Source organism: Artemia sp. Qi Xiang Cuo, chromosome 19, assembly GCF_049724085.1.
Source record: "Artemia sp. Qi Xiang Cuo chromosome 19, ASM4972408v1, whole genome shotgun sequence".
Classification (NCBI taxonomy): domain Eukaryota; kingdom Metazoa; phylum Arthropoda; class Branchiopoda; order Anostraca; family Artemiidae; genus Artemia; species Artemia sp. Qi Xiang Cuo.
In genome coordinates this window covers 31,680,999-31,705,465 of record NC_142812.1, presented here as the reverse complement: position 1 = coordinate 31,705,465, position 24,467 = coordinate 31,680,999, and the positions used below count along the sequence as shown (strand labels likewise).

General features: G+C 33.1%; 1 protein-coding gene across 2 annotated transcripts in view; it reads left to right on the top strand.

Annotated features, from left to right (window-relative positions):
- Positions 1-24,467, top strand: part of Fdh (alcohol dehydrogenase class-3 Fdh) — a 60,163-nt gene that overhangs the window by 239 nt on the left and 35,457 nt on the right. Inside the window, exons 1-9 of one of the 2 annotated variants that reach the window (XM_089105576.1) lie at positions 2,280-2,327; positions 9,538-9,781; positions 11,040-11,137; positions 14,297-14,419; positions 15,017-15,233; positions 16,675-16,805; positions 18,988-19,123; positions 19,957-20,095; positions 23,729-23,808. In XM_089105576.1, the coding sequence (XP_088961702.1) occupies positions 2,295-2,327; positions 9,538-9,781; positions 11,040-11,137; positions 14,297-14,419; positions 15,017-15,233; positions 16,675-16,805; positions 18,988-19,123; positions 19,957-20,095; positions 23,729-23,759 (1,152 nt within the window). In that variant the 5' untranslated portion in view covers positions 2,280-2,294 and the 3' untranslated portion in view covers positions 23,760-23,808. Of the gene's footprint in view, positions 1-2,279; positions 2,328-9,537; positions 9,782-11,039; positions 11,138-14,296; positions 14,420-15,016; positions 15,234-16,674; positions 16,806-18,987; positions 19,124-19,956; positions 20,096-23,728; positions 23,809-24,467 lie in introns of those variants that run through there. The other variant, XM_089105577.1, reaches the window with a different exon arrangement.

The window sequence follows — 24,467 nt, the reverse complement described above, 5'->3', positions numbered from 1 at the left end:
AAAGAAGCCTTAAAAAGTTGTCAAGAATTCGTACAACAATCATAAATAATTCCTTTAAGTAGAATTCTATTTTGAGCCCTTAATAGGGCCCTAAAATGTAATTTATGGTGTAGGCTAAGCCTAGGAGACCAGCCATACATGAGGAAACATGTCAAGAAAACGATTCTCACTTCATAAAATGCAGAATAATCCTAGGCCTAGTACATTTTGCTAGGGGAGAACCTTATCTTTACTTCTTTCACTGTTGTAGGTACAATTTTTTTAACAAATTTCTGAAAAATAAACATGGATCTGGCTGCATTTTTCTGCTTTCAAATATTCTATAGGCTAAACACAATGGTAAAGTTCTACCAAATCATATTATTGAGTTAGGACTAAAGTGAATACACCATTTGATGCCTTTTTTTATGCTGATTATGAATATAATAAGCATTTCTATCGGAAATGAATTTCAGCCCTCCCCCCTATATATGCCAATTCAGGGTTAGGTTAGGTATAGCCTATATAGGGGGGGCTGAAATTCATTTCTAATAGAAATGCTTATTAGGTATATTTGTAATCAGCATAAAAAAAAGGCATCAAATGGTGTATTCACTTTAGTCCTAACTCAATAATATGATTTGGTATATATTGACCAATCATTTCTATCAGAAATGAACTTCAGCCCCCCCCCCCTATATATGCCAATTCAGGGTATATATAGGGGGGCTGAAATTCATTTCCAATAGAAATGATTATTATATTCATAATCAGCATAAAAAAAGGCATTGAATGGTGTATTCACTTTATTCCTAACTCAATACCAAATCATATTATTGAGTTAGGACTAAAGTGAATACACCATTTGATGCCTTTTTTTATGATGATGTACAAATATAATAATCATTTCTATTGGAGAAGAATTTCAGCCCCCCCCCCTTATATTTACCCTGAATTGGTATATATAAGGGGGGGGGGCTGAAATTCATTTCTGATAGAAATGATTATTATATTTGTAATCAGCATAAAAAAAGGCATCAAATGGTGTATTCACTTTATTCCTAACTCAATAATATGATTTGGTAGAACTTTACCAACACAATTAGTGCAATCTAATTATTTCTCACCATATCATTTAAATATAGGAATGCGCCTAGTGATAAATTATGTTAGGTTTGGTTAGATGGGCTTAGGTGTTTGTTTATAAATGCTTTTCAAGACATAGAAAACAGACATCAATATTAAGAAATGTGATAGAAATACTGGAAATACAAGAAAAGAAGTGACATAAAGGTTCTCCCCCTGCCAAATATGTTAGCTAGGGCCTAGTATTATTCTGGGTAAATTTGCAAGTGGCACAATAATTTAGTCAGGATGAAAGTGAATCCATCATTTGATGCCTTTTTTATGCTCTTTCATAATTCAATAATTGTTTCTGTTACAAATTGCATCTTGAGGCCTTAAAGGGTCCCCAAAGGTATTTCATTTTTGTAACCACACAAAGAAGTTATCAACAGTAGTTAAGTTACCCTACTGAAAAGTTGTTAAAAAGATATCACTAGTTTATAAATATTTTGTTCAAGAATAGTATAAGCTATTCCAAGAATACTTGTTTATAACAATTCAAACCTAATTTATTGGGCAACGCAAGTATAAACTATTTTCCTAACATTTCAAGTTTTTCAAAGGCTGTTGACTAAAATAGTGCTGATTTTTGCAATTTGAAACTTTGCTGTCAACAATTCAGGATATACTCCAATTCAGGGTATATATTTACACATTTGGGGGGTGAGGGTAAGTAAGTTTCCTGGTAACTTTGCAGTGGACCATATAATTTAGCTAGCAAAAGAAAAAACATCATTTAATGCTTTTTTATGCTATTTCATAATTCATATAAAATATCTTTGGGGCCCCTTTTAGGGTTCAAGATGCAATTTGTAACAGAAGTGATTATTGAATTATGAAAGAGCATAAAAAAGACATCAAATGATGTATTCACTTTCATCCTAGCTAAATTTTTGTGCCACCTGCAAATTTAACTTATTCAACAGATTATGAAGTAGGCCTAAGAATTGTTTTCTTAACATGTTTCCTTATGTATGCCTGGTTTCCTAGGCATACACCTATTTATTTATTACCTTGTTTGTAGTTTTACCTCATTGATATATAGGTAAAATATTAGTTTAAAAATATTTAGATATAAAAAATTGTTTTTTTTTAAATGAGTCTTTAGATAAGTGCCCTGCTAGCAAATAAGAAAAAAAGCAGAACAAAAAAAAAGAGAAAAAAGAGACATAAGTGCCAGTCATGCAACAATGTGGTTTTCCTTGCTGTTGAAGGTTGGGGCTGTAAGTTTCCTGTTTAGGATGTTCAACAATGGTGATTCCAATTGTGCACATTTTGTTTTGCTGTGATGCCATTTTGAGAAGTTTCAGGCTCTTTTTAAAAACTTTTGCAAATTTCTTTTCAAAATAATATTTTATGTTTCAGCAAACAACATTTTATAATTCATTTATTCATAACTGAACAAATAAATCTTAAAACAAGTAAAACTTAAATGAATATGCAAATAATATTCCATGAATATGCAAATCAAGCTTATAACAAACAAAATTCACTACAAACAAGAGTTTGGCTCCTGTCCCCTTCTCTAATGGTTAAGATGTAACGCTTATTGTATCATTGGCACTTTACTGAAAACTATATTTGTCTTGAACAGTCTTGGAAAGAACTAATAAAATTAAAATGAATATCTGATATATAATGATATTAATTGCTGAAAGCTCACCAACTCAAGATTTTATTTCACTGCAATTTTCATTTTATTTTCAATGATGTAATAAGTGCAGAATAAAATATATGTAAAATAATTTGTTTTAGCAGGGCACCAAAATATAAAATAGGCTTTAGACTTACACAACTAGAGAAACAGGGAGCAGCCAAACTCTTGTTTTTAGTGAAAACTATGTGTATCTCAAACAGTCTTGGAAAGAACCCAAAAAAGTAACTGAATATCTGATATATAATGATACTAATTCCTGAAAGCTCATCAGTTCAGTATTTTATCTCACTATAATTTTCATTTTATTTAAATTTTGTAATAATTACAAAAGAAAATGTTTATAATATGATTTGTTTTCAGTGAAGTGTCAATCATGCAATAAGCTTTATACTTTTACCAATGGAGAAGTGAGCAGGAACCAAGCTCTTGTTTGTAGTAATTTTGTTTTTTTTAAGCTTAATTTGCATGTTCAATTTAAATTTTCTCATTTTAAGGTTTATTTATTCATTTATATTAACACCTGTTGTATGTTGTTTGCTATGACTGTTTATTTAATTTCTGTTTGTTTTGAGTTTGAATTTATTATAGATTTTATTTCTGCTGGTCTTAAGTTTAATATGGCCTTTACTTTTTGTTAAAATAAAATTTTACCAGAAGGTTTTGTTTAACTCAGTACAATAAATAACCTAGCTAAACTCAAATGAAGTGGAAACTACCTCATAAAGCAGTGGATCTAACTTCCCCTATGTGTTCTAAAGACTAGAACATAACTAGCACTTTACTGAAACCAAAATACATTTTTATCTGTTTTCTGTTTCATGACTTTAACAAAGCCAAAAATTGTTGAGAGTTTTTGGAATGAATAACAGAATAACAGTATATTTGTTGTTTTCAGCAATCTTGGCTGTTATGGTGATTTATTTTCTGATATTATAAGAAATAAAAACACATAGTTTGAGATAAAAATTGTTTTCAGTAAAGTGCAAATTATATTTGGGTCCTTAAAATTCACAGGCATGTTGTTGTTATTGTTGTTGTTTGGGGTTTGATGTGTTTAACCACTAGGTCATATGCGTTTGTATCACTCAATTGTTCTGTGCCCTGTAATCATTATCACAGGCATGTTAACCCTATTCTTCTTTGTGGTAGTTTCTGCTCGTTTTGGGGGAAACAGAGGAAGTAGGCACTTCAAAATTTCTTTCCAGGATACATTTTAAGCTATGGAATCACTCATGAAAGAGTCATTCATCCAACTCAACTACTTTCAAAAATAGCTACAAGCCCATTAATCCAGAATTTTGCCAGGTTTTTTCCTACATTTTAAGAAATAGTTTACCAAATCTTTAAAACCTGATAAGTCAGGGCTGAACAAAGGTATGAGGCTCAAAACATTTCATGTGCCTCATTTAAGCAGTATATCTGTTTCTCAAGGTTTTGGTTTTATAACACAGATTGCAAAAAGGTATGGACTTCAAAATACCTTTCCAGGGGATAATTTATGTTCTGGATCCATTCCTGGGTTTCATTCAGCAAACTCAGCTACTTTCCAAGATAAAAAAAAAAACCCTAATTTAGAATTTCACCAAACAATCATACTTGCTTAGGTATTTGCTAAGATGATTATTGCTAATAGGTAACTATTAAAATCAGAGGACCATTTGTCCTCTGTTAAAAAATTACTTAGGTATTCTCTAAAACGATTATTGTAAATAGGTAATTGCTCAAACTGTAGGACCATTTGAAGGAAGCCCCCCCCCCATCCCCTCAAAAAAGATCTGAAAGCAGCTTTGAAACAATAATGAATACATCTATAATAGTTGCCTAAGTATGTACTTACATAGAAACTGTCATTAAAACTGTTATTACAGTTATTAAAAACAGTTATTAAAACTGTCTGGAACTTTTTTTTGTTTGTTAGGATGGTAGTAATGGTAGTTTTTTAAGGCTAGATTTTGTTAAGATATTACTAAGAGTAATTATTAAGACAAGGGGACCTTTTGAAAGGAGCCCTAACAAAATTTGAAAATTATTTTAGAACAAATAATTTCTTAGGCCATGCTGGCATGCTTTTATTTGTGTTTTACAAATAGAAGATTGTGTTTTACAAATAGAAAAATATAGAAGAATGGGTATAATATTTCAAATATGAAATTGGAAAATAAAAATGAAACCTTTTTTTTGCACTAAAAATAATAAAACTCCAAATATTTTGGCTTCACATCCAAAAGCTATTTATCAACAGGAAAAAAAAACTTAATTAAGGAAAACATATAAAGAAAAGAAAAAAAAACAATGAAAAAGCTCACATCTTAATAATGTCCAATATGAAAATGTTCACCATCTAATGGTGAACATTTTTATATTAGACATCATTAAGTACATGAGTTTTTATCTTTTGTGTTTTATCCTTTTCTTTGGCCTATATGTTTTGTTTAATATAGTTTGTGTTGTTAATTTCCCTGATGATAAAGGCTTCCAGATGTGAAGTATTTATACTAAAACACAATTATTGTCAAAGTTGTCAATAACATTATTTTGTTGTTAAGAAAGCAGTAAGAACAGTTTTTTATTAGGTTTTTTAAGATGGCAGTAAGGGTAACTGTTAAGGCAAGGGGACCATTTGGAGAAAAACTTTTGGTAAAGTTTTGCCAAGATGGCAGTAAGGGTAATTGTTAAGACCAGGGGGATTATTTAAAGGGTGCCCTAAAAAATTCTGATAACTGTTTTAGAACGATGGTAAATACATTCAATACAATCATCAAAGTGAGGGTTTGTGCAGAAACACAATTGTCAATAAAATTTGCTAACATTTTTTATCAAGATGGCAGTAAGGGTATTTTTTGATAAGGTTTTATTAAGATGGCAGCAAGGTTAATTGTTAAGACTAAAGGACCATTTGAAGGAAGCCCTAAAAATTCTGACAACTACTTTGAAACAATCTACCTTGAATTATCAGAACTACCACTACTATTACTACTTTTAATTATTAAAACTACTTTTCAACAATCATAAATACATTCATATTGATCATCTTAACAAATTTACAAGTAAGAGTTTATAGTTTTTTGAAGTAGTTTTCAGAATTTTGTAGGGTTTCCTTCAAATGGCCCCTAGTCTTAAGAATTATTCTTATTGGGTAAATTTGGACTTTTTTCAATTACTTAGTTAGGTAGAAGGTGAACAAACCCATTGATTCATCTTTTTATACTCTTTCAAAATATATTAATTGCCTCCTTTGCAGTTTTAATTTTGAGCCATAAAAGTGACCTCTTCTTGCTTATTAGAAAATGGTTACCAAAAATTCTCAAATTTACCTTAAAACAATTATAAATATGAACTCATCTCAATCCTAAAAGCTCTTATTTGTTTTAAAACTACACCACAAGTAAACTGAACATCAGAAGTAAAAATATTGCATGATTTCCACATAACTTTTCATCAGATTTGGTGAGAGCTAATGTGAAATTTGCTGTAGAGGCTTTAAAATTATTTCTTTGGTGCTGAAATGGATTTTAACTTTTTATGGAAAACCAATTAAACATTAAAAAAAATCACAACTGGGTGATACTATATATTATGACAATTGAAGTTTTGGCTAATTCTTTTGATAAAGGGTTGCAAAGATTATTTTTAAGTAAATGGTTCAGATTTTAGGTTAAATTTGAATATTTGTTTTTACTGTTTTTTTAAGTTTGCTGCTTGGTGGTTCATTGATGTAAACCTTGGAGCCACATACTATATTTTGGCCTTTGCCTCAAAACTCAATGCCTCTCAAAACTAATCAAAGACATCATTTTCTACATAGTCCATTTACCTTATTTGATGTCCCATTGCAGCTCAACCTTATTTAACTAAACGCTTTTGCATCTCAACCCCCATTTAAATGAGTCCCATGGATCTTACCCTCTTTAGTTCCATTGCACATAACTTAACCTTGTGTAACACAATTTCCAGCCAAATCAACACTCATTTAATTCAACTCTGTTCAGCTCAACCTTATTTAGCTTAACCCCATTCAACCTTGGTTAGGTTAGACTAGTACTCAAACATTATTCTTGATTAGGTATATTTGGCCAGATTAATGGAGATTAATGTAAATAGGGTTGAGTTAGATGGGGATCAATCAAACATAAGTTATGTGTGTTGATTTGAATAAAGGTTATGTTGAAAAGGGAATGAAAGGCTAAATTGAATTAAATTGAATAGGGAATGAGTTTAATCAAATGGAGAAAAAGACATATCTAATTTTGTACAATTGGTACAAATCTGCTTTGGGAAATTTTTCTCCATAATTTTTGTTTGTTATTACCATTTTGCCTACAGACAGCATGCTCAGCATCCCTTTTTTGGTTATTTGTCCAGTTTCCTTCTTTCTTGTAGTTTAATTTGGTTTGGAACTAAACTGATATATTTGTTGAAATGCTACAGCATTTCCAATTGACATCTGTTTAAAAGAACACTAATATGCTAGATGGCAGTACAGTACGTAAAGAAGTAACAAAAATAAAGATAGATTTGTATTTTGAAAACGTCTTTAACAAGCAATAGATACTGAATTTTCACTTTATGAAAGTAGGAAGAGCTTATTCCAAAACTTGCTTTAAATTCCTAACCAGTAAAATGTTCTTCAAACCTTCTTGTATGTCTTAGCCCCTCTCTCGGGAACATGTTTTACTGAGTTGCACCCCCTACTGGAAAGATTATGCATGTGCCCTTGGAAGACAATGTTTCCTATACAGTTGATCTGAATAGCCCAATCAGTTTCTATCATTCAAAATTATCAATGAGAAAAGTTTACTTCTATATGTAGTATATTCTTAGCTCCCTCTCACTATGCATTATATCATTCAACATGAATTGGTTATTTCTTAAACTCTTGAATCATTTCTCAGATCAATAGACACAATAGCTTCTGGCTATGGCTTCCTATTCCATTGTATTTTTATTGAGAGGAAGTTAATAGTGTGCCTAGATTTATTGGTATCAAAGTTTTTGAAATCCTGTGGATAAATGTTATAAAATGTAATTAATTAGAGTATTTAGACTATTGGGGAAACATTGTCCTGATTTAGCCCTTTATGGCAGTGGATAAATACCATAGTTTCTTTGCTTAATTTTTACTGTACATTTGTTTCTTGTCATAGATATGAGGATTTTTTTAAGAATCCTGTAATTTCTCATCCAGAAACCTTATCTTGGTACGATTGGGTTGTTATTTTGTACTAATTGTGTACAAAAGCAGAATTAAATATTTTAAAATATATGTAGAAAAAGTGCAAGTATATTTCCTAAATTTATTTTGTTACATAAAAAAAAACAAGATCTACAAAAGTGTAAATTGACTGATGCAAAAAGCTGTTGAAAGAAGTATGAAAAGCTTGACAGTACCTGGAATCTATTATTGGAAGATAGTGCATTCTTCTCTCTTTTAATGGTTACCTTTTTTTCTTACAATGCATATCTATTAAATTGTTCAACCCCTTTTAACTACAGATACTCTGTTATTTACAATTAGACTTTTTTTTTATAATTTCTGAGTGTTTTTATCAATTTGTCACAACCCTTATTTATCACATTTTCACACTTGTTAAAAAATAATATCAAAATTAATATTTTTGTTGGTCTTGATAGCTCATGGCGGAAGAACATGTTAAGAATTATTGTTAATCATCATCATTAAACAATCATCATTTACTCCTTTAGAATAGGAATAAATGATGATAAAGAGAAAATATGGGATAATGAAAAAAATTTTCAAGTAAATGGCTTTGATTTCTTAGCTAGCACTGCTTGTAAAGATTATGGATTTAATGAGGATGTAAAAAGTGGAATAGCCAAGGTACAGAGTGTCTATTTGCAGTTTAAAAAATTTTCAAAGAATGGGAAGATGAGTCTTTAAACTGAGATTAGGATATTGGAAGACACTGTAATGACAGGGGTCAAATTTGGCTCTGAACAATGGAGGCTTTCAAAGGTTGGGAAGATATGATGCATTTTTTTCAAAAGATCTGTTAAGAGAATGTTTTGGGTACTTGTTTGAATGACCATATATCAAATAATAAGCTGTATAAAGAATATGGTTTGATCCCAATTTATAGGGCTATCATGAAAGGAAAGTTAAGTTGGCTTGGTCCTGTTCTGTTGATGAAGGATGAAAGATTGTTAAATATTGTACTTTTTAGTCATTAATTCTAACATCAAGCAAAAAGCTTTTCGTCCATAAATGGGATGGGTAGAGCTCATAAGTATGGATTTAAAGGAAATTGAACTTCATGGGAGAGGGATAGAGAGGGAAGCATTGAAGGGATTGTGTTGAAGCAATACTGTGGGTCATTAGCCTGGGGGGCTTGATGCTGCAACAAGTTGTTAGTGATAGCAGCAATAGACCTTAAATGTAAGCTTTGTATACATTTAGCAGGTTTTTTTGTGTTAATTCAATTTTTTTGACTGACTGATTAAGTTTTTTACATATTTAATAGTTATTCTCGTATTGATTTTAATATACTAGAGAATAAAGGGAAAAAATACCAAAGAAAACGATAAGAAGAAGTAGCTGAAAAGATGATATGAATGTTTTAGAGAAAGCATCCTGAAAGAAAAAAGGGGTTAACCACTGTTAATTTAAAAAGTGCACATAAAAACTAGAACTTACTCAAACTGTCTCCTTATTTCAAATATCTAGATTCTTAAGCATCTTTTTAGCTGAGTATATCATTTATGTTTGAAATTAAAAGTATTCCAACTTAAATATTTTGTTTTTTATCGTTTTCAACTAGGTGATAACCTGTAAAGCAGCTGTTGCTTGGAAAGCAAAAGAACCTCTCTCAATTGAAACGGTTGAGGTTGCACCACCAAGTAAAGGCGAAGTTAGAATTAAAATACTGGCAACAGGCGTATGTCATACAGATGCATATACTTTAGATGGTTGTGACCCAGAAGGTATCTTTCCTGTTATCCTGGGACATGAAGGAGGAGGAATTGTTGAGAGCGTAGGAGAGGGTGTTACCTCATTTCAACCAGGTAAGGTATTTCACTAGAATTTCTGTTTATAGTGGTGATTTTGCATTTTTAGGCTGCTTTGAAGCAACAGGATAGGTTTATTTGACACTCTTACCATCCTTATGAAAATCTTTTTGTTTTGTTCTTTTTCTTCTTGTTTTCTCTTGATAACGTAGCCTTTAATTTCTATTTACCACTTCCCCTTTGTATTTTCAGCTGTCCTAATACAAGACCATATAAGCTAAATGTTATGTTGCTTTTTGACTAACATACTTGCACACTGGGTAGGAAAAACCCAAATTTAGGGCCGAAAAGCACTTACATATTCCTGTCTGGGTTTTCAGGCAAACCAGTTGTCTGGGTTTTCAGGCAGACAGGGACAAGAACCAGTTCTTGTCCCTGTCCCATAAAGTACTCCTTGACTAACTTTGAAGCCCAGACCTGTGTAGAATTTTTGGCATGAACATGTTCACATGTATAAACTGATCCAACTTCTTTTTTCATTTAAGTTGACTTTGATAATGGCTGTTTCCACCATAAACTTAATCTCAACTTTTAACTGCCTTAAACTCCTATAAGAAAAATAAACGCTTTCGGTATATTTCTTGGTGATCGTGAAATTCAACATCGTTTTTAACAAGGTCAAGGGAAGTTTTAACCTTTGCACATCTGTCAATTAGCACAGAAATGAAGGCTATATTTTCAATTTATTCACCTCTTCTAGTTGTTTTGCATCTAATAGTTATTTTAAATTTTATGTTTTAGAGCAGGGCCAGATTACTTTTTAGTTCCAAATTTAAAAAATAAAGACAGAAAATTCCCTTATTTGCCTTTTAAATTTAAACTCTATTTCTTTTAACACATCCATGTAATGTATTCAGCATACAGCATATAAGACATCAGAAAAGGGAGAGTTAATGAAGAATTGCACTTGAAATTTCATTGGTTGACGAGATTGCTTTCTGCTTGTGTCTTATAAGAAAGTATGTACTTAACTTTATTTTCAACCTTCCCATGGTACTATCTGAGTGCAGACGGTCTGTCGATTTCTGTAAAGAAATATATTTTGTTTCAAGCCAATAAAAAATTAATTACTGTCTACAGATGAATGTCAATAAAGAATCCTCTGATATTTTATCTCGTCTGGTTATTGGCAAGTTTAATTCTAATTGATTGGCGGATGTGTTGACTGTATTGTATCGTCTAAAGAATTTTGTATCCTTTTTTAGCCATAAAGAATAGCGGTGCGCATGAACTTAACATTAACTTTCAATTTCAGGTGACCATGTCATACCTTTATACATACCTCAGTGCTATGAATGCAAATTTTGCAAGAACCCAAAAACGAATCTTTGCCAGAAAGTTCGTGTAACACAGGTAATTTATTTTTCCTAAATGCAGGCTTTATCTATAGCGATGCAGCCAGCACCATGGTAACACCGGCACCATATCACCTTACCAACCATGGTAAGGTGATAGATGAACTCAATACGTGTCAGTTTGACATCTGTAAGTCTTAGCTAGTCTGAGGGCTAATTATTTTTCATTGTTGTTGTGTGTTTTTTTGGGGGGAGGGGGCTAATTTACAAATAAATTTTAGCTTTTTTACTAAACAAATAGCTTTAACTTTGCAATTTTTTTTTTTTTTTTTTTTTTTTTTTGAAAGGTGTTATTAATAGACCTCTTGAAAGAATATTTGAAGTTTTATATCATTTACATAGTTTGAAATTTTACTTTCTAAATAAAAGTAAAGGTCGATTTTTTTTTCTTTTTTTTTGTATCTTAAAAACTGCGTTAGGTGTCTATATTAGTTTATGATAGTTTGGGGGGCTACTGTATTCACCGCATGGTTTTTGCCTAGAATCTATAGCAGTAACAATTTGTGGAAATGCCCTAATTTAAAAGTTAGAGAATTAGTTATTTTTGGTTAACTGAAGTTTTCCAGGTTAAATAAAAACCTGTTTTGATCTTAATTTAGTGCTAAGTCCTTCTAAACTAGTAAGGAAAAGGTTTATAGTAAAAATAAAATTTTGGGAAATCTTTCAGATGATTTTTTATTGTCTCGTCCAGGAAGTGAAACATCAATTGATGTAACAATACTATCTTACCAGAGGCGTTTTAACTTGAATTCAGAAAGATTGCAGTCCTAGAGCTTTTTTTAGTCAAAATCTAGAATTTATAAAGATTAAATATGAAATAGCTTAAAAATGCACTTTGAGCTGCTTCACTCATAAGGTAGCTAAAATATGTGATTAAGTTTGTGAGTTAAATTGACGTGTATTCAATTCCTCTTACACACTGTGTATGTAGCTTATAAATTGTTATAATTGTGTAAAATAGTAATGTAACAATCATAAAATAAATGAGTTGTTTAATTACCTTTTCTTAATTTATCCGTTAATTCTATAGATTAAGGTGAAAGGTTTGGCTATTAATTAAAGAAAATTGAGTTTTAGAAAATGTTAAAAACCGTAGGTTGACATGGGATAAGATTATAAAATATGATCCCAGGCCCTGAACATTTTAGGAGAGGTGTTTGTAACCATAGCGGAAGATTAATAAAAGAAAAAAGCATTGTGATGCAGCAGGGTGTTTCCTGTTATGGTTTTCCTCGGGTGGCTTAATGCTCCTACAAATGTAGTTCCAGTTGCAGGGATATCACCTCTACACTTTTCCTGTCCGAATGATACCATTTTCACCGTGTGGACAAAGAAATTGTTGTGGAAATGTGTGCATTTCATATCCATTTTCTGGCCTGAAATGGCCTTTTTTTTCTTAGAGAGATATTTACAGTGTGTATTTTGTTCTCCTGTTCGAACCGTAGTTGTATGTTCGACTCCCTTTGCTACCACCCTTTACTAACCTGATTAAAATTGTATTTTACTCAAAATTAGAAAGACCATCTGTTACCTCCATAACTGCGCTTATTCTAGCCAAAGAGCCTAACGGACGGCAGATATAAAAAAAAATAAAAAATAAAAAAAAGAGTTAAAAACCGAAGCGTATACTCTTTTGGAGGTCTGAAGAAAAATATTTTGCTCCGTACCTCCAACACTGAATAGAAGTCCCCTTTTTTCGAAGTTAAAGGATTAGGGTTTGGTTAGGAGCTAAGGAGCCATACCAATTACATAAAAGAATATTTTCAACAGGCCAAGTTTTGATACGTAAGTATATGAAATATCATAGTAAAATTATAAATATATGGATAGCGAATGTGTCAGATAAGGTTTCATAATCGTTTCAACACTAACGGCAACGTTGTTACCCGCCTTTTTTTCAAAAATATTTCTGGTATTTATTAAAATAGTTATGAAGAATTTATGAAACACTAAATTTGTTGTTGATAGATAAATACATATAGATCAAATTCAGTACATACTCAAACGAGGTTTTGTCAGAACACAACAGCAAAAAACATGGAAAAAAGAAGGAGCTTTTTCGGAGTTTTCTGTTGGCTTTAAGACATTTTTCTTTTCTTTTTTTTCTGCTTTGTGACTTTCTGTAGTTGATTTGATAGCAATCATGACTAGTCGTCTATGAGCCTTTCAGAATCCAATTTAACCAGGTCTACTTTAAGCATTTTTTTGCAGTTTTATCATCAAAACACTTCCATCAGCTCTGAAATTTGTACCGGCACAGGAATATTAAGTGTTCCCCAGTTGGAGGCTCTTTGTAAAGAATGAGTTTGCTTCTTTATATTTTCTTTTTACCTCTCCTCACCAGTTCGTGTAGAAGGGGTGGTCGTAGAAACTTGTGGGAAGGCTCATTCATTTGGGAATGGAAAGTTTGAAGGCCATTTTTAAGAATCAAAAGTGACTGGATTAAAGTAGGATGTGGTTTTTCACAAAAAGATAACTTTTTTTATATCTTTTACGTAGTTATGACGTTATAATGTCATGCTAAATTCCTAGAATTCCGAGTTTTTATATAAACAAGTTTCATTTGAGTAATATTGAGCCATAAAACGTATTCAAAGAAGTATATGACCAATGGATTGCGACGCGTGTTCTCAGAACCGTCTTATTCGAATGGTCATTGAAAGACATCATATGTTTCATGACTGGAGCTTCCCGGGGCTCTTTCATACACTAATTGTCATCGAATATTATTTTGTTCAGCGTTCAGTATCTTCCTAGAAAAGTTGCTAAATGTGATAGAAAGCTTCATGTAGTTCAGTTTAAGCAGGTTTTTTCTATCCTTTTTGTTTTATATAAAATAGCGCAAGGATTTTTCTAAGAAGAGGATACAGGGACTCTCACAACCTTAATCTACTCGTGGCGTCAAATAACTGTGTAGCACTTCCCAACTCTTATTTCTGAGCTAAAGTTTTAGAGGAAAGGCAAATAATTGGATGTTAATCTAATTTTATACTAGTTTTTGTATATTAAGCTGGTCTTGTTGTTTACCAAGTTCTTGATAAATGCTGAAGTCAAGTCTGGAGGTTCGGTAAATCAGAATGCCCTAATAGTATAAGGCTTGCAGCGATTCTGCCACCAATACTCACTTCGTTTTTTATAAAGCTCCTTCTATTTTCAGGGGAAAGGTCTTATGCCTGATGGAACCACAAGATTTACATGCAATGGTCAAAAGCTGTTTCACTTTATGGGCTGCTCAACTTTCAGTGAATATACGGTTGTTGCTGAGATATCTCTTTGTAAAGTAAGTGACCAAATTCTCTCTCTCTCTCCCTCTCTCTCTCTCTCTCTCTCTCTCTCTCTCTCTCTCTCTCTCTCTCTCTCTCTCTCTCTCTCTCTCTCTCTCTTTCTCCTTTTTTATGAATGTACGATTTTATTATCGTCATCGATAAATTCTATAGTCTGTCTTTTCTCATCCTCAGCACTGCCCTCATAATTTTATCTTAAACTCCTTGGACTTGAACAAAACCGTTTTTTTCTCGTTGTAAGATACAAAACCTTATTGAAAAACTGCTATCTACAAACAAGATACATGTCTAAAGTTTTGCCATACAGTATCTATGTACGGGTCTCTGGCTTGGAAATCCTGCTGGTGATCTAGTGCTTATTCTTAATCATGGGGCACAGAGAAGCTACTGCTTTATCTCTTCCGGTGGATTGTTTTTGAGGAGTTTTGTAGGGAACTAAAAAAAAAGAAAAATGCATAAAATACAAAAAAAAATCTTCAAAACGGGTTATAATAGAAGTTTTGCACTAGCAGTTTGCCCCCCCCCCTGCTCCAGTGAAATGCTGGTTTTGCCTGACATTAGTTTTGAAAAAAATTATTTACATTACCTTTTAGGTGAGTACTAAGGCTCCACTTGACAAAGTCTGCCTCCTTGGCTGCGGCATTTCTACTGGCTATGGAGCTGCCCTAAATACAGCCAAAGTTGAACCAGGATCAACTGTTGCTATTTGGGGACTCGGCGGTGTTGGCCTGGCTGTTGCCATGGGGTGTAGAGTAGCCGGTGCGAAAAGGATAATTGGTGTTGATATTAATAAGGATAAGTTTGAGCAAGGTAATTATTATTTCAACCACCATGGTTTACCCTTAATAAATAGCTTCATTGTATTATCACTCGCGACTTGTGTACACTTTCATTTTGGGGTAAGCCCCCTGAAAACCATCATCAGATTCATTTAATTAAGAGTTTTAATTAGTTCATATAACAAAACAACAATCATCATGGCTTCCAGTATGTAATCAAAAGTTGTTGGTGTTGCGTATCTTGCGTTTAAAAGCAAAGCAAGAAAAAAGCGGGGACACACCAAAAATATTATTTCCTAATCAAATTAGTGATCCAATAGATGTGGGCTATAATTACGGCTTGATAGTTTCTCCTAGGCTTATAGCAAGCGAGAGCTGTAGCAGTAAGAATAAATCAAACATAGCTTAGCTCTGATGTGTAAGTTTCAAGTCTTGTTTTCTCATTTCCGCTCAAATATGGACAAGTGATGATAAGGATACAGTCCCCGAGTAACATAATTCCCTAAATTCTTTTCTAAGTTGTTCTCAAGGGTTGGGTCAGCAGGGCAATATGGACCAAGATGATCAAATTGTGATTTAACATACATTGCCCTACTGAGTGTCCTTTTCAGAATAGCTTTGCAAACGGTTTTCGGGATTCCTCTCAGAAGTTTGAAAATGTCAGGTACGACTTCTAGGTGTGACACAAACGATGCGGTGAATGGAACCAATCATAATACAAGTCTCTTCCTGTGTTTTCACTAAGAGCTGTGTTCAACACAACAGCTTAATTATTTAGTATCAATTATGTAGCTTGTACACCTTATAGCTCAATGTCGCTGAAATTTGGTAAATACTTTGAATTTAAATACAATATTTCCAGGCCATAAGAGTTTAATATGAACTTGGCCAGCTAATGTAGGTTAGAACTTTTGTTTCTATTTAGTCACTTAAAAGAAGAGCATTTGTTTTCTATAGTCGTCTAAGCTCATTTTTGATAAAAAAGTATATTTTTAATAGAAAATAATATTGTATATCAACTAGTTAAATAGAAAGACCTTTTTCAAGAAAAATAGGTTTTATTGAAGATTTTTCCACTTGCACTAAGCAATCAAAAATTACTAAAACACCCCTTGCTTGGCCCATGCTCAGGGGAAGAGGGAGACATCAAAACAACGGCTGGTATAAAAGCGTTAGGAAATTACAGGAGAATGGGAGATATTTTATATTTACAGGTATTTGTTTGACTCCGAAAGTGAATTCCTTGTCTTCATTCACTTCACTGACATAAGGTGCAAAAAAAAACAAGTAAAAGACATGACTTACTGAAAGACATGAAAGACATGACTACAAGTTTGTTAAATTTATCAAGAAAAAAGAATTTCAGATCAGCACATGAGCTCACATAGAAAGTGACAAGTACTAATAGTGACCTAAACCAGGATTATCAATTACCTTTTTTCCAAGGTTGTAATTTAAGAAATTCTTTCTAGCCAAGATTTTTGGGGTAACAGAATTTCTCAACCCAAAAGATCATGAGCGCCCAATTGAGCAAGTTTTGGTAGAAATCACAGACGGTGGAGTTGACTACAGTTTTGAATGTATTGGCAATGTCCATTGCATGGTAGTATCTTTATACTTTTTGTTCTTCTTTACCTTTCCTTTTTTTTCTAACGTCACATATAGCAGCCTATGCGAGGAGTGGCTATAAAATAACTGGACTGATGCTTCCAAAAAGAAGTACGAAGTCGCCAGAAGATGTGCAGTCTGAAGCCTTCTCTTTCGAATGTTGCACCTCCTCTGTCTGTAATCAAATTATTCTGGCAGTGGTCTTCGTTTTTTACAAGAGCTGTGATTTTGTTGCGCCGGAAAAATGATTAATGTGAATAAATTAGTTCGATTTTTGAAAAAAGGAGAAACACCCCCTAAAAGTAATCGAATCTTAATGAAAACTACACCATCAGATTCAGCAAATTAGAGAACCCTAGCGTAGAAGTTTCAAGCTCCCGCTTGCAAAAATGTGGAATTTGTATATGTTATTTATTTATTATTTATTTATTTTATTCAATACAGGAGAAAGCCATAGGCTTGTCGTAGTACAGACACAAGAAATGACAGCTCAAACAGCAACACTGCAAAACACAAAACAAAAAATAAAAAACAAAAATTAATTTTCAGTAAAAAAGCAACTAACTATATTACAGAAACTGTTTTCCATATATTTCATTTTCAACGAGAGCACTCTTAAATGTCTGCACCTTTTGCACAGAAACTACGGTATCAGGTAAACTATTCCATAGTTTTTTTGCTCGGTTCATAAACCTACATTGACCTTTTTTCTTGTGCACTCGTGGCTGATACAGTTCATACGAGTTTTGTCGAGTGGCTGAATAATGACGAAGCTTGAAGAAATCAACCCAGTCCACATTATCGACACCCTTCATAATACAGAACGTATTGATCAGGTCAATCCTGTTCCGTCGAAACTCCAGAGAAGGAAGTCCCAAACGTTGCAGTAGACGCTGATACGGTAAATGACTCAAGTATGGCACAAACTTTGACGCCCGATGTTGAACCTTTTCAATTTACTGAGAGTCAGTTTTGCCAGAATAAAGATCATGGATCCATGGTCTTTCTTCTGGCAAAATATACAAATTCCACATTTTACCTCGGTCAATACATTGGTTTTCATTAAAGTGGAAATGACATTCTAGTCTTTAGAGGGTTTGAGTGCGTGGTAACCCTTCTTCTATTTATGGTAATTTCTATTCTTTTTTTAGATTGACTAGATTATTTCCATTTTAATTTCTGTTTGCTTTAAGTTTGACTTACCAAATGACTTGTTTTTTGCTTGGTTTAAATTTTAGTATCGCTCTTCATTTTTATTTGATTTTTTAAAAACAATTATGTTGGTTTTTCTGTTGACACAGTTTATTGTGCTTTAGTTATTAATCGTAGGAATATCTCCAAGGTCTTTAATCTTTTTTTTATTTCTGTGTAAGATGTTGAATTTAAATCTAGGCAAAATAAGAAATTCTAGGCTTTTGGTCAGCGGTAGCTTTGTGCAATAAATTTTTAGCTACATTTTTATTGAATAATTCATGATGGATACCGGGAGGGTTTTTAATCTTGCGGATCGAAAATCAGAATCTGTTATGGCATCGCATATAACTGAAGCCATCTTAACCTATACAGTGAGTAGGCCACGTGTGAATATATAATATTGTTCTACCATCTTATGAAAGGAATTTATTCGTATTCTGTTTTGTTGTAACCGTTAGTTCAACTAAATGTTAGTTTAGAATATTTGTAAAAGAGTCATGTCGTGTTGTCTTTAAACAAAATTAAGTTTTATAGAAATCATAATTAAAAGAAGAAATCTGCTTACACCCTTCCGCATAGCCTCTATGGGGCTTAATTAATCGTCTATCCATTTAGATTTGTTTTAGGGGATAACTTGACTTAGTAAGTGTTTTACTTACTATAAACAAACATTTATCAACCAGTAGAAGTGAAGTTGAAATATGTCATAGCATTATACTAATGTCGGCCAATCAGATAAGAAAAAGAACTTAGCCAACTGGAGAAAAAGTTCTCCCCCTTTCGGTTCTCAGAGATTAATACAACCAAATTATTTTTCAAAATGTTTCTTCCTCATTCAGGTCTCCTTTATTCAATCTACATACTCTATAGGTTCTAAGTTGATCAGAGTAGGGAAAAGTGTTTGGTCCTGTTTGTAATATTTTGTGATATGAATGAAAGCTAAGACAATAATTTAGTTGTGTAAGTTATTATTTATATTTCAGAGAGCAGCCTTAGAAGCATGCCACAAAGGCTGGGGAGTTTCTGTGATCATTGGCGTAGCAGGAGCTGGTCAAGAAATCTCTACTAAACCCTTTCAGCTCGTAACAGGTCGAACATGGAAAGGCACAGCTTTTGGAGGTACTTGTCTTTTTTATTTTTCTTCTTTTTTCAAGATTAGCCGGATTATAGCTACAGCTGATATAATGAAAAAAAAAATGAAAATACACCCGAAACTGCCTAAAAGGATATCTGTACTTCGAACATATCCGTTTTCTCAAAAGTTTTATCGCTTTCTCAAATATATTTATTCTAAATGGTAGACAACTACAGTTTCTAATTGAAGGTAAAGAAACAAAAGCAAAGGGATGCTACTGCAACACTTATGTCGTCGAAGCTGAAAAAATATTGCTTTAACACTGCACGCTGATCAGTCAACGTAAATCTAGTTTAAAATTCATTCAGTAATAAAAGAAACTTAACTTTAAACAGTTTCGGAAACCTCATTTTCAAGAGGTGACGCTACTGCCGTTAACTTGAAGGAGATGCTATTTCAAAAACCTCTGACTTACGGAGCCTTTTCCAACTGTTAAAAAAGAATTTAAAAATTCCAGACGTCATTAGAGCTAACCGCTCAGGGGTTATTGTGATGTTTAAGGGTCTCGTTAGATTGTTTTTGTTTCTTTTTATTTTTATACACTCGTGTATTTTATATTTTTATAGGTAGAAAGTTTATAATAATACTTAATACTAAGATACATATCCTGATATTACCTCCTACGCCTTGATTAAAATGGTCACTACCAAAAACCTACCTTAATCACACAATTTTTTTTTTCGCCAATCCCTGTAATGAATGCCAACACTGGCGGCACATCAACGATAATTTATTATGTAATAATTACAATTATTGCTATAATTGAATAAAAATGTCATCGAAGAGATTTTTAAGGAAATATTAATTTTTATTCCAGGTTGGAAAAGTCGAGACAGTGTTCCAAAACTTGTTGATGATTATATGAGCAAAAAGTTAATGGTGGATGAGTTTGTCACATTCGAGATGCCATTGGAAAAAATCAACGAGGCTTTTCACGTTATGCACGAAGGAAAAAGGTAGCTTTTTTAAATAAAGTTTTGAAACCGAATGAAAATCTAGAGGGAGAAACTTCACAAAACCAAGAATAAAAACTGAAAATACGATCTCACATAAAGGCCGTTATTGCAAATTTAAAGATTTCCATGTAACTCACAAAAACCGTTCACGAAAAAAAATTTAGATTGGTGTGAATTAAGAGCTACTAAAAGTGAACAGGGTTCGACATGGTAAGGTAAAGGGGGGGGGGGTACCAAATAGAATACGTTGAAGGGTGCACAAAGAACTTTGGTCATAGCTTTTAAGTTCACCTAAATTAAATTAAAATCTAATGAATTAGGACAATTTGAAGCAGATGCAATGCAGGAATGTAACAACTAATTTTTTTTTCTGTAATTGAGTGAAAGAAAAAACATTTCTAACCTAAGCACATCTGTAAGTGGTATGCAGGGATTGAGGGAATTCCCCTTCCCAAGGATTCTTTAGGGGAAAATTTGTAAATGTTGGCCAAAAAATGTACACGTGAGGAGTTTTTCTACCTCCCAACTATAAGATATTTCTTATATTTTTCCCTAAAAATAGACAAGCTTCTTTTACGCTTACCACGGCAAAATAGGATAAGATAGTAAAACTTGGCAGAGATGTTCTCATAATTGGTTTCCAGTTTTATAACGAAATCCTAATGTAAAAATTGCGGGGAAAATATTTATGACAGTGTGATCAAGTATGGATTCGCTATTTGTATCTAGTAGCTGCTGCGTCTTTGCTTTCTTTTTCCGTGGGTCGGTAACAACCAGTTGTGTATTGGTTGCCTCCCAAGGTTTTTTTTTCTTTTCTTTTGCAAACCAAAAAGTGGAAATGGGTGTTCATGACCGATACTTTTCAAATAGATGTACAACATTGCGAAACATGACGGAAAAAACAACAAAACATCCTAGTAGGTTCTTTCTTTTTGTTACTGATACAGGTGTTGTCCATTTTTTGTCTATGTTCACTTGTCCTCCCTTTCTTACACGTTTTTAATATATATATATATATATATATATATATATATATATATATATATATATATATATATATATATATATATATATATATATATATATATATATATATATATATATATATATATATATATATATATATATATATATATATATATATATCCGTGCCCCAGCCATTTAAACATTTGCCTCTCAATTACTTGGACTATCTGTCTTGGCTTTTCTCTGTCTACAATTAGCCATGTCTTGATGCAACCTACTGCAAAATACTTGATAAGTTAAAATTCTTTTTTAGTGTGTATTTGTTTTTACACTTTTTTGATGTTTCTGTCCTGTTTTCGTTATTTTTTTATCACGACATACAAATTCGACCCTTTGGGGCTAGTGATAGTGATTCTTTGAAATGAGTATTTTGTTTTACCTACATATAAAGCTATGGTGTGTTTTAGTAAAGATTTGTGACTTTTTTGTCATATTTTTTTCCTCAAGCATGTTGGAAAATAATAATTAAAAAAATATTTTCTTAGACCACACTGCCTTTGCATTTTTCCATAAAAGTGAAAATATGCTTCTGCTGCTACTACTAACAACTCATTGCAGTACCAAGCTGCCTGAGGCCAATATAACTGGGCACGCTTCTCCTCTGCTCCAATCTATTCAAAGCTGCACTTTCCGTGAAGTTCCAGTGCCCATTAAATCCTTTCTTATGACCTTTTCTTACTCCATTCAAGGACGACTTGTATTGTCTTTGGCTCTAGATGGATGACCAAAAAGTATAATCTTCGGCAATCTGTCTTACTTCACTCGTAAAACGTGGGTCAGCCATCTTCGCCATTCTGTCGTTATAGCAGTAGAAAGCGGGAGATCCAACCACAATTTTTTTACAGGTTACCGTTTGATATACGGTCAGCCAAAGAAGTAATTAAAACTATCCTTAGGCAAGTCCCTTGGAAAATATTTAGCATGTCTTCCTCAGCCATGTGAGGTGTCCGCTCTTTAGAGACATGCATCATCACTGTCATTACCGTGCCTTACAATATTCTAAAATTAGTTCGCATAGTTGTCTTCATATTCTTCTAATCTTTTTTCAGCTACAAAAAAAACACTCCACGGCCTGTCTGTTCTACTTTTTACATCTTCTCTGTATCCACCGTCTTTACTAGTAATGCTACCCAGATAAGTGAAGCTATCCTCTTGATCAATTTCTAGTTACTTAACGTCTGACCCTTCACCGTAATTATTCCCAGTCTAATGTTACATTCAAACCAATGTTTTATCCAGGACTAATAAAATCTTCAAAATTAGTTCATTTTGCTAAAAAAAAAAAAATATTTAGGACCCTCAAATAATCCGCATTATCTTAGTCTAGTAGAGTGTTACCTTCCTACCTGATACCTTTCATAGCCTTTTCCGTGTTCTTTAGAACAAAGTTCAATAAAAGGTTCCATATTAACGGAATATGTCACAAACCTGCTTAATTCCTGATATCCCATAACTGAACCAACTGCTAATCTTACTTCCCAACTTAGGCGCGGCTATGTTACTCTCGCACAAAAATCGTGCATATTGTGTCTACCATATGGTATCGCCGGTGACCAGCGAACCCTTTATTTGGACTTTTTTTTGTTCAGAGAAGTGGGATGACTTTTTTAAACAAAATGTAAACATTCAAGGTATATGGTTTCTTGGGCTAGGATATTTGGACTATGATGGTTGTCATAGCAATTATTTGACCAACGCATATTTGTCGAAGCTGTGCACTGAAATACATTGCTCACTTTCTGAGAAATTTTTTTTGCTTTTCACCAGCAAATTGAATCTTGCCAGCAGTGAATGATCTTGCTCTTCGTTTTTGGTTTATAGTAGACTTCATCGATTTGGCTTGCGAATGTTTGGATTTTACTTGATAATTAACGGAAATTCTCCATGTACATATTAATTGGTTTGGCTCTTTTTTATGGTATGGTACATTACGAGAAGCCCCATGGGTTATCCTAAAGATTTGTGAAAATTCTAAGACTTATGAACCCTAGGTTTTGCTGGTAAGTTCTAGGGTGGACAAAAGAGCTCGGCAGTAAAAGTCCGGAAAAAAAATTAGTAGTTTCATATTGGATCTTTGTGATATCAGTGAAAATTTATTTAAATTTTCATTCAATTTTGGAGAGTATAGTTGAGTAGGTGGCCTCGTGGAATGGCTGGGCGTGCCAGCAAACGGATTGCTCATTTTGATTAAATCTACATAGGGCAATCAGCATTTACTGTAATTTTCTATTAAATTTCCAAGACAAATTCTTTCCGAACTTTAACCATTTTGTTTTGGCCAGGCCTAGAATTCACCAAAATTTCAGCTTTTCGATAATTTCTTGGGCCAAACTAATTATCAGACAATATCTGAAAATGGTGTTGAAGTTAAATTGCAGCTGCAGTTTTTCAGGCACTAATTCTTCAATTAAGCGACATTTCGACCAATTGATGTCAAAATCAGGCTGATGATGGGATAGTAAAGGACTAGACGAAGTATTCTTTAATTGAACATTTAGTGCCTGAAAACCTACTACCACAGGTGAGCTTAGATATTTTCCAATTATATTCTTGGAGTTTAAATGAACATCTTTATCCTTATTAATTGAACGTTGGTTTTACTTTTAGCCTTCGAACTGTAATCAAAATGGAAAAGTGACAACTTCATTGAAAAACTTAAATGTCCCTTCTGCTTGAAACATTGCAAGGTAAGAGTCAAAGAATTTAGCCTTCTGCTGTCGTATATGTAGTGTATTTTTGTTATCATTAGATTTGTTTTCTAAAACCATGCTAGCATTGAAGCAACAAGAGGGACTCGTCGTAACTACTACTAACAGTTCACTGCAGCACCAAGCCGCCTGAGGCCAACACAGCTATTCACGCTCCTCCTCCATTCCAATCTGTTCAAAGCCTCCCTCTTTTCACCCTCCCAAGAAGTACTCATTTCTCTTAAGTCTTTCTTTGCGACAACCTCCTACCCCTTGCGGGGAGGACCTACTGTTCGTTTGGCCATAGACGGAAAGTAGCTCGCTCGGAAAAGGAGTCTCATTGTGGAGCACCAATGCGCCATGTACGTAAATAGTGTTGCAGAAACGGCAATGATTTAAAGCTGTTCTTTTGTTTTTCGACAAAATTAATGAAATATGCTACACTCACGTCAAGAATAACGAGTACCCAAAATAAAATATAAAAAATTATTTGTGTCTGTTGAGTCTGTGCTGTAACGATTCGTTTATTAAGCTAGGCCGGTAAATCATTTTAATATCTAAGTTGCTATCTCGAATAGTTTTTTTTTTTTTTTTTTTTTTTTCTATCCTAAGAATTGTTAGTTGTTGATTAGAGTTTCAATTTGCTTTTTCCTAGAGAT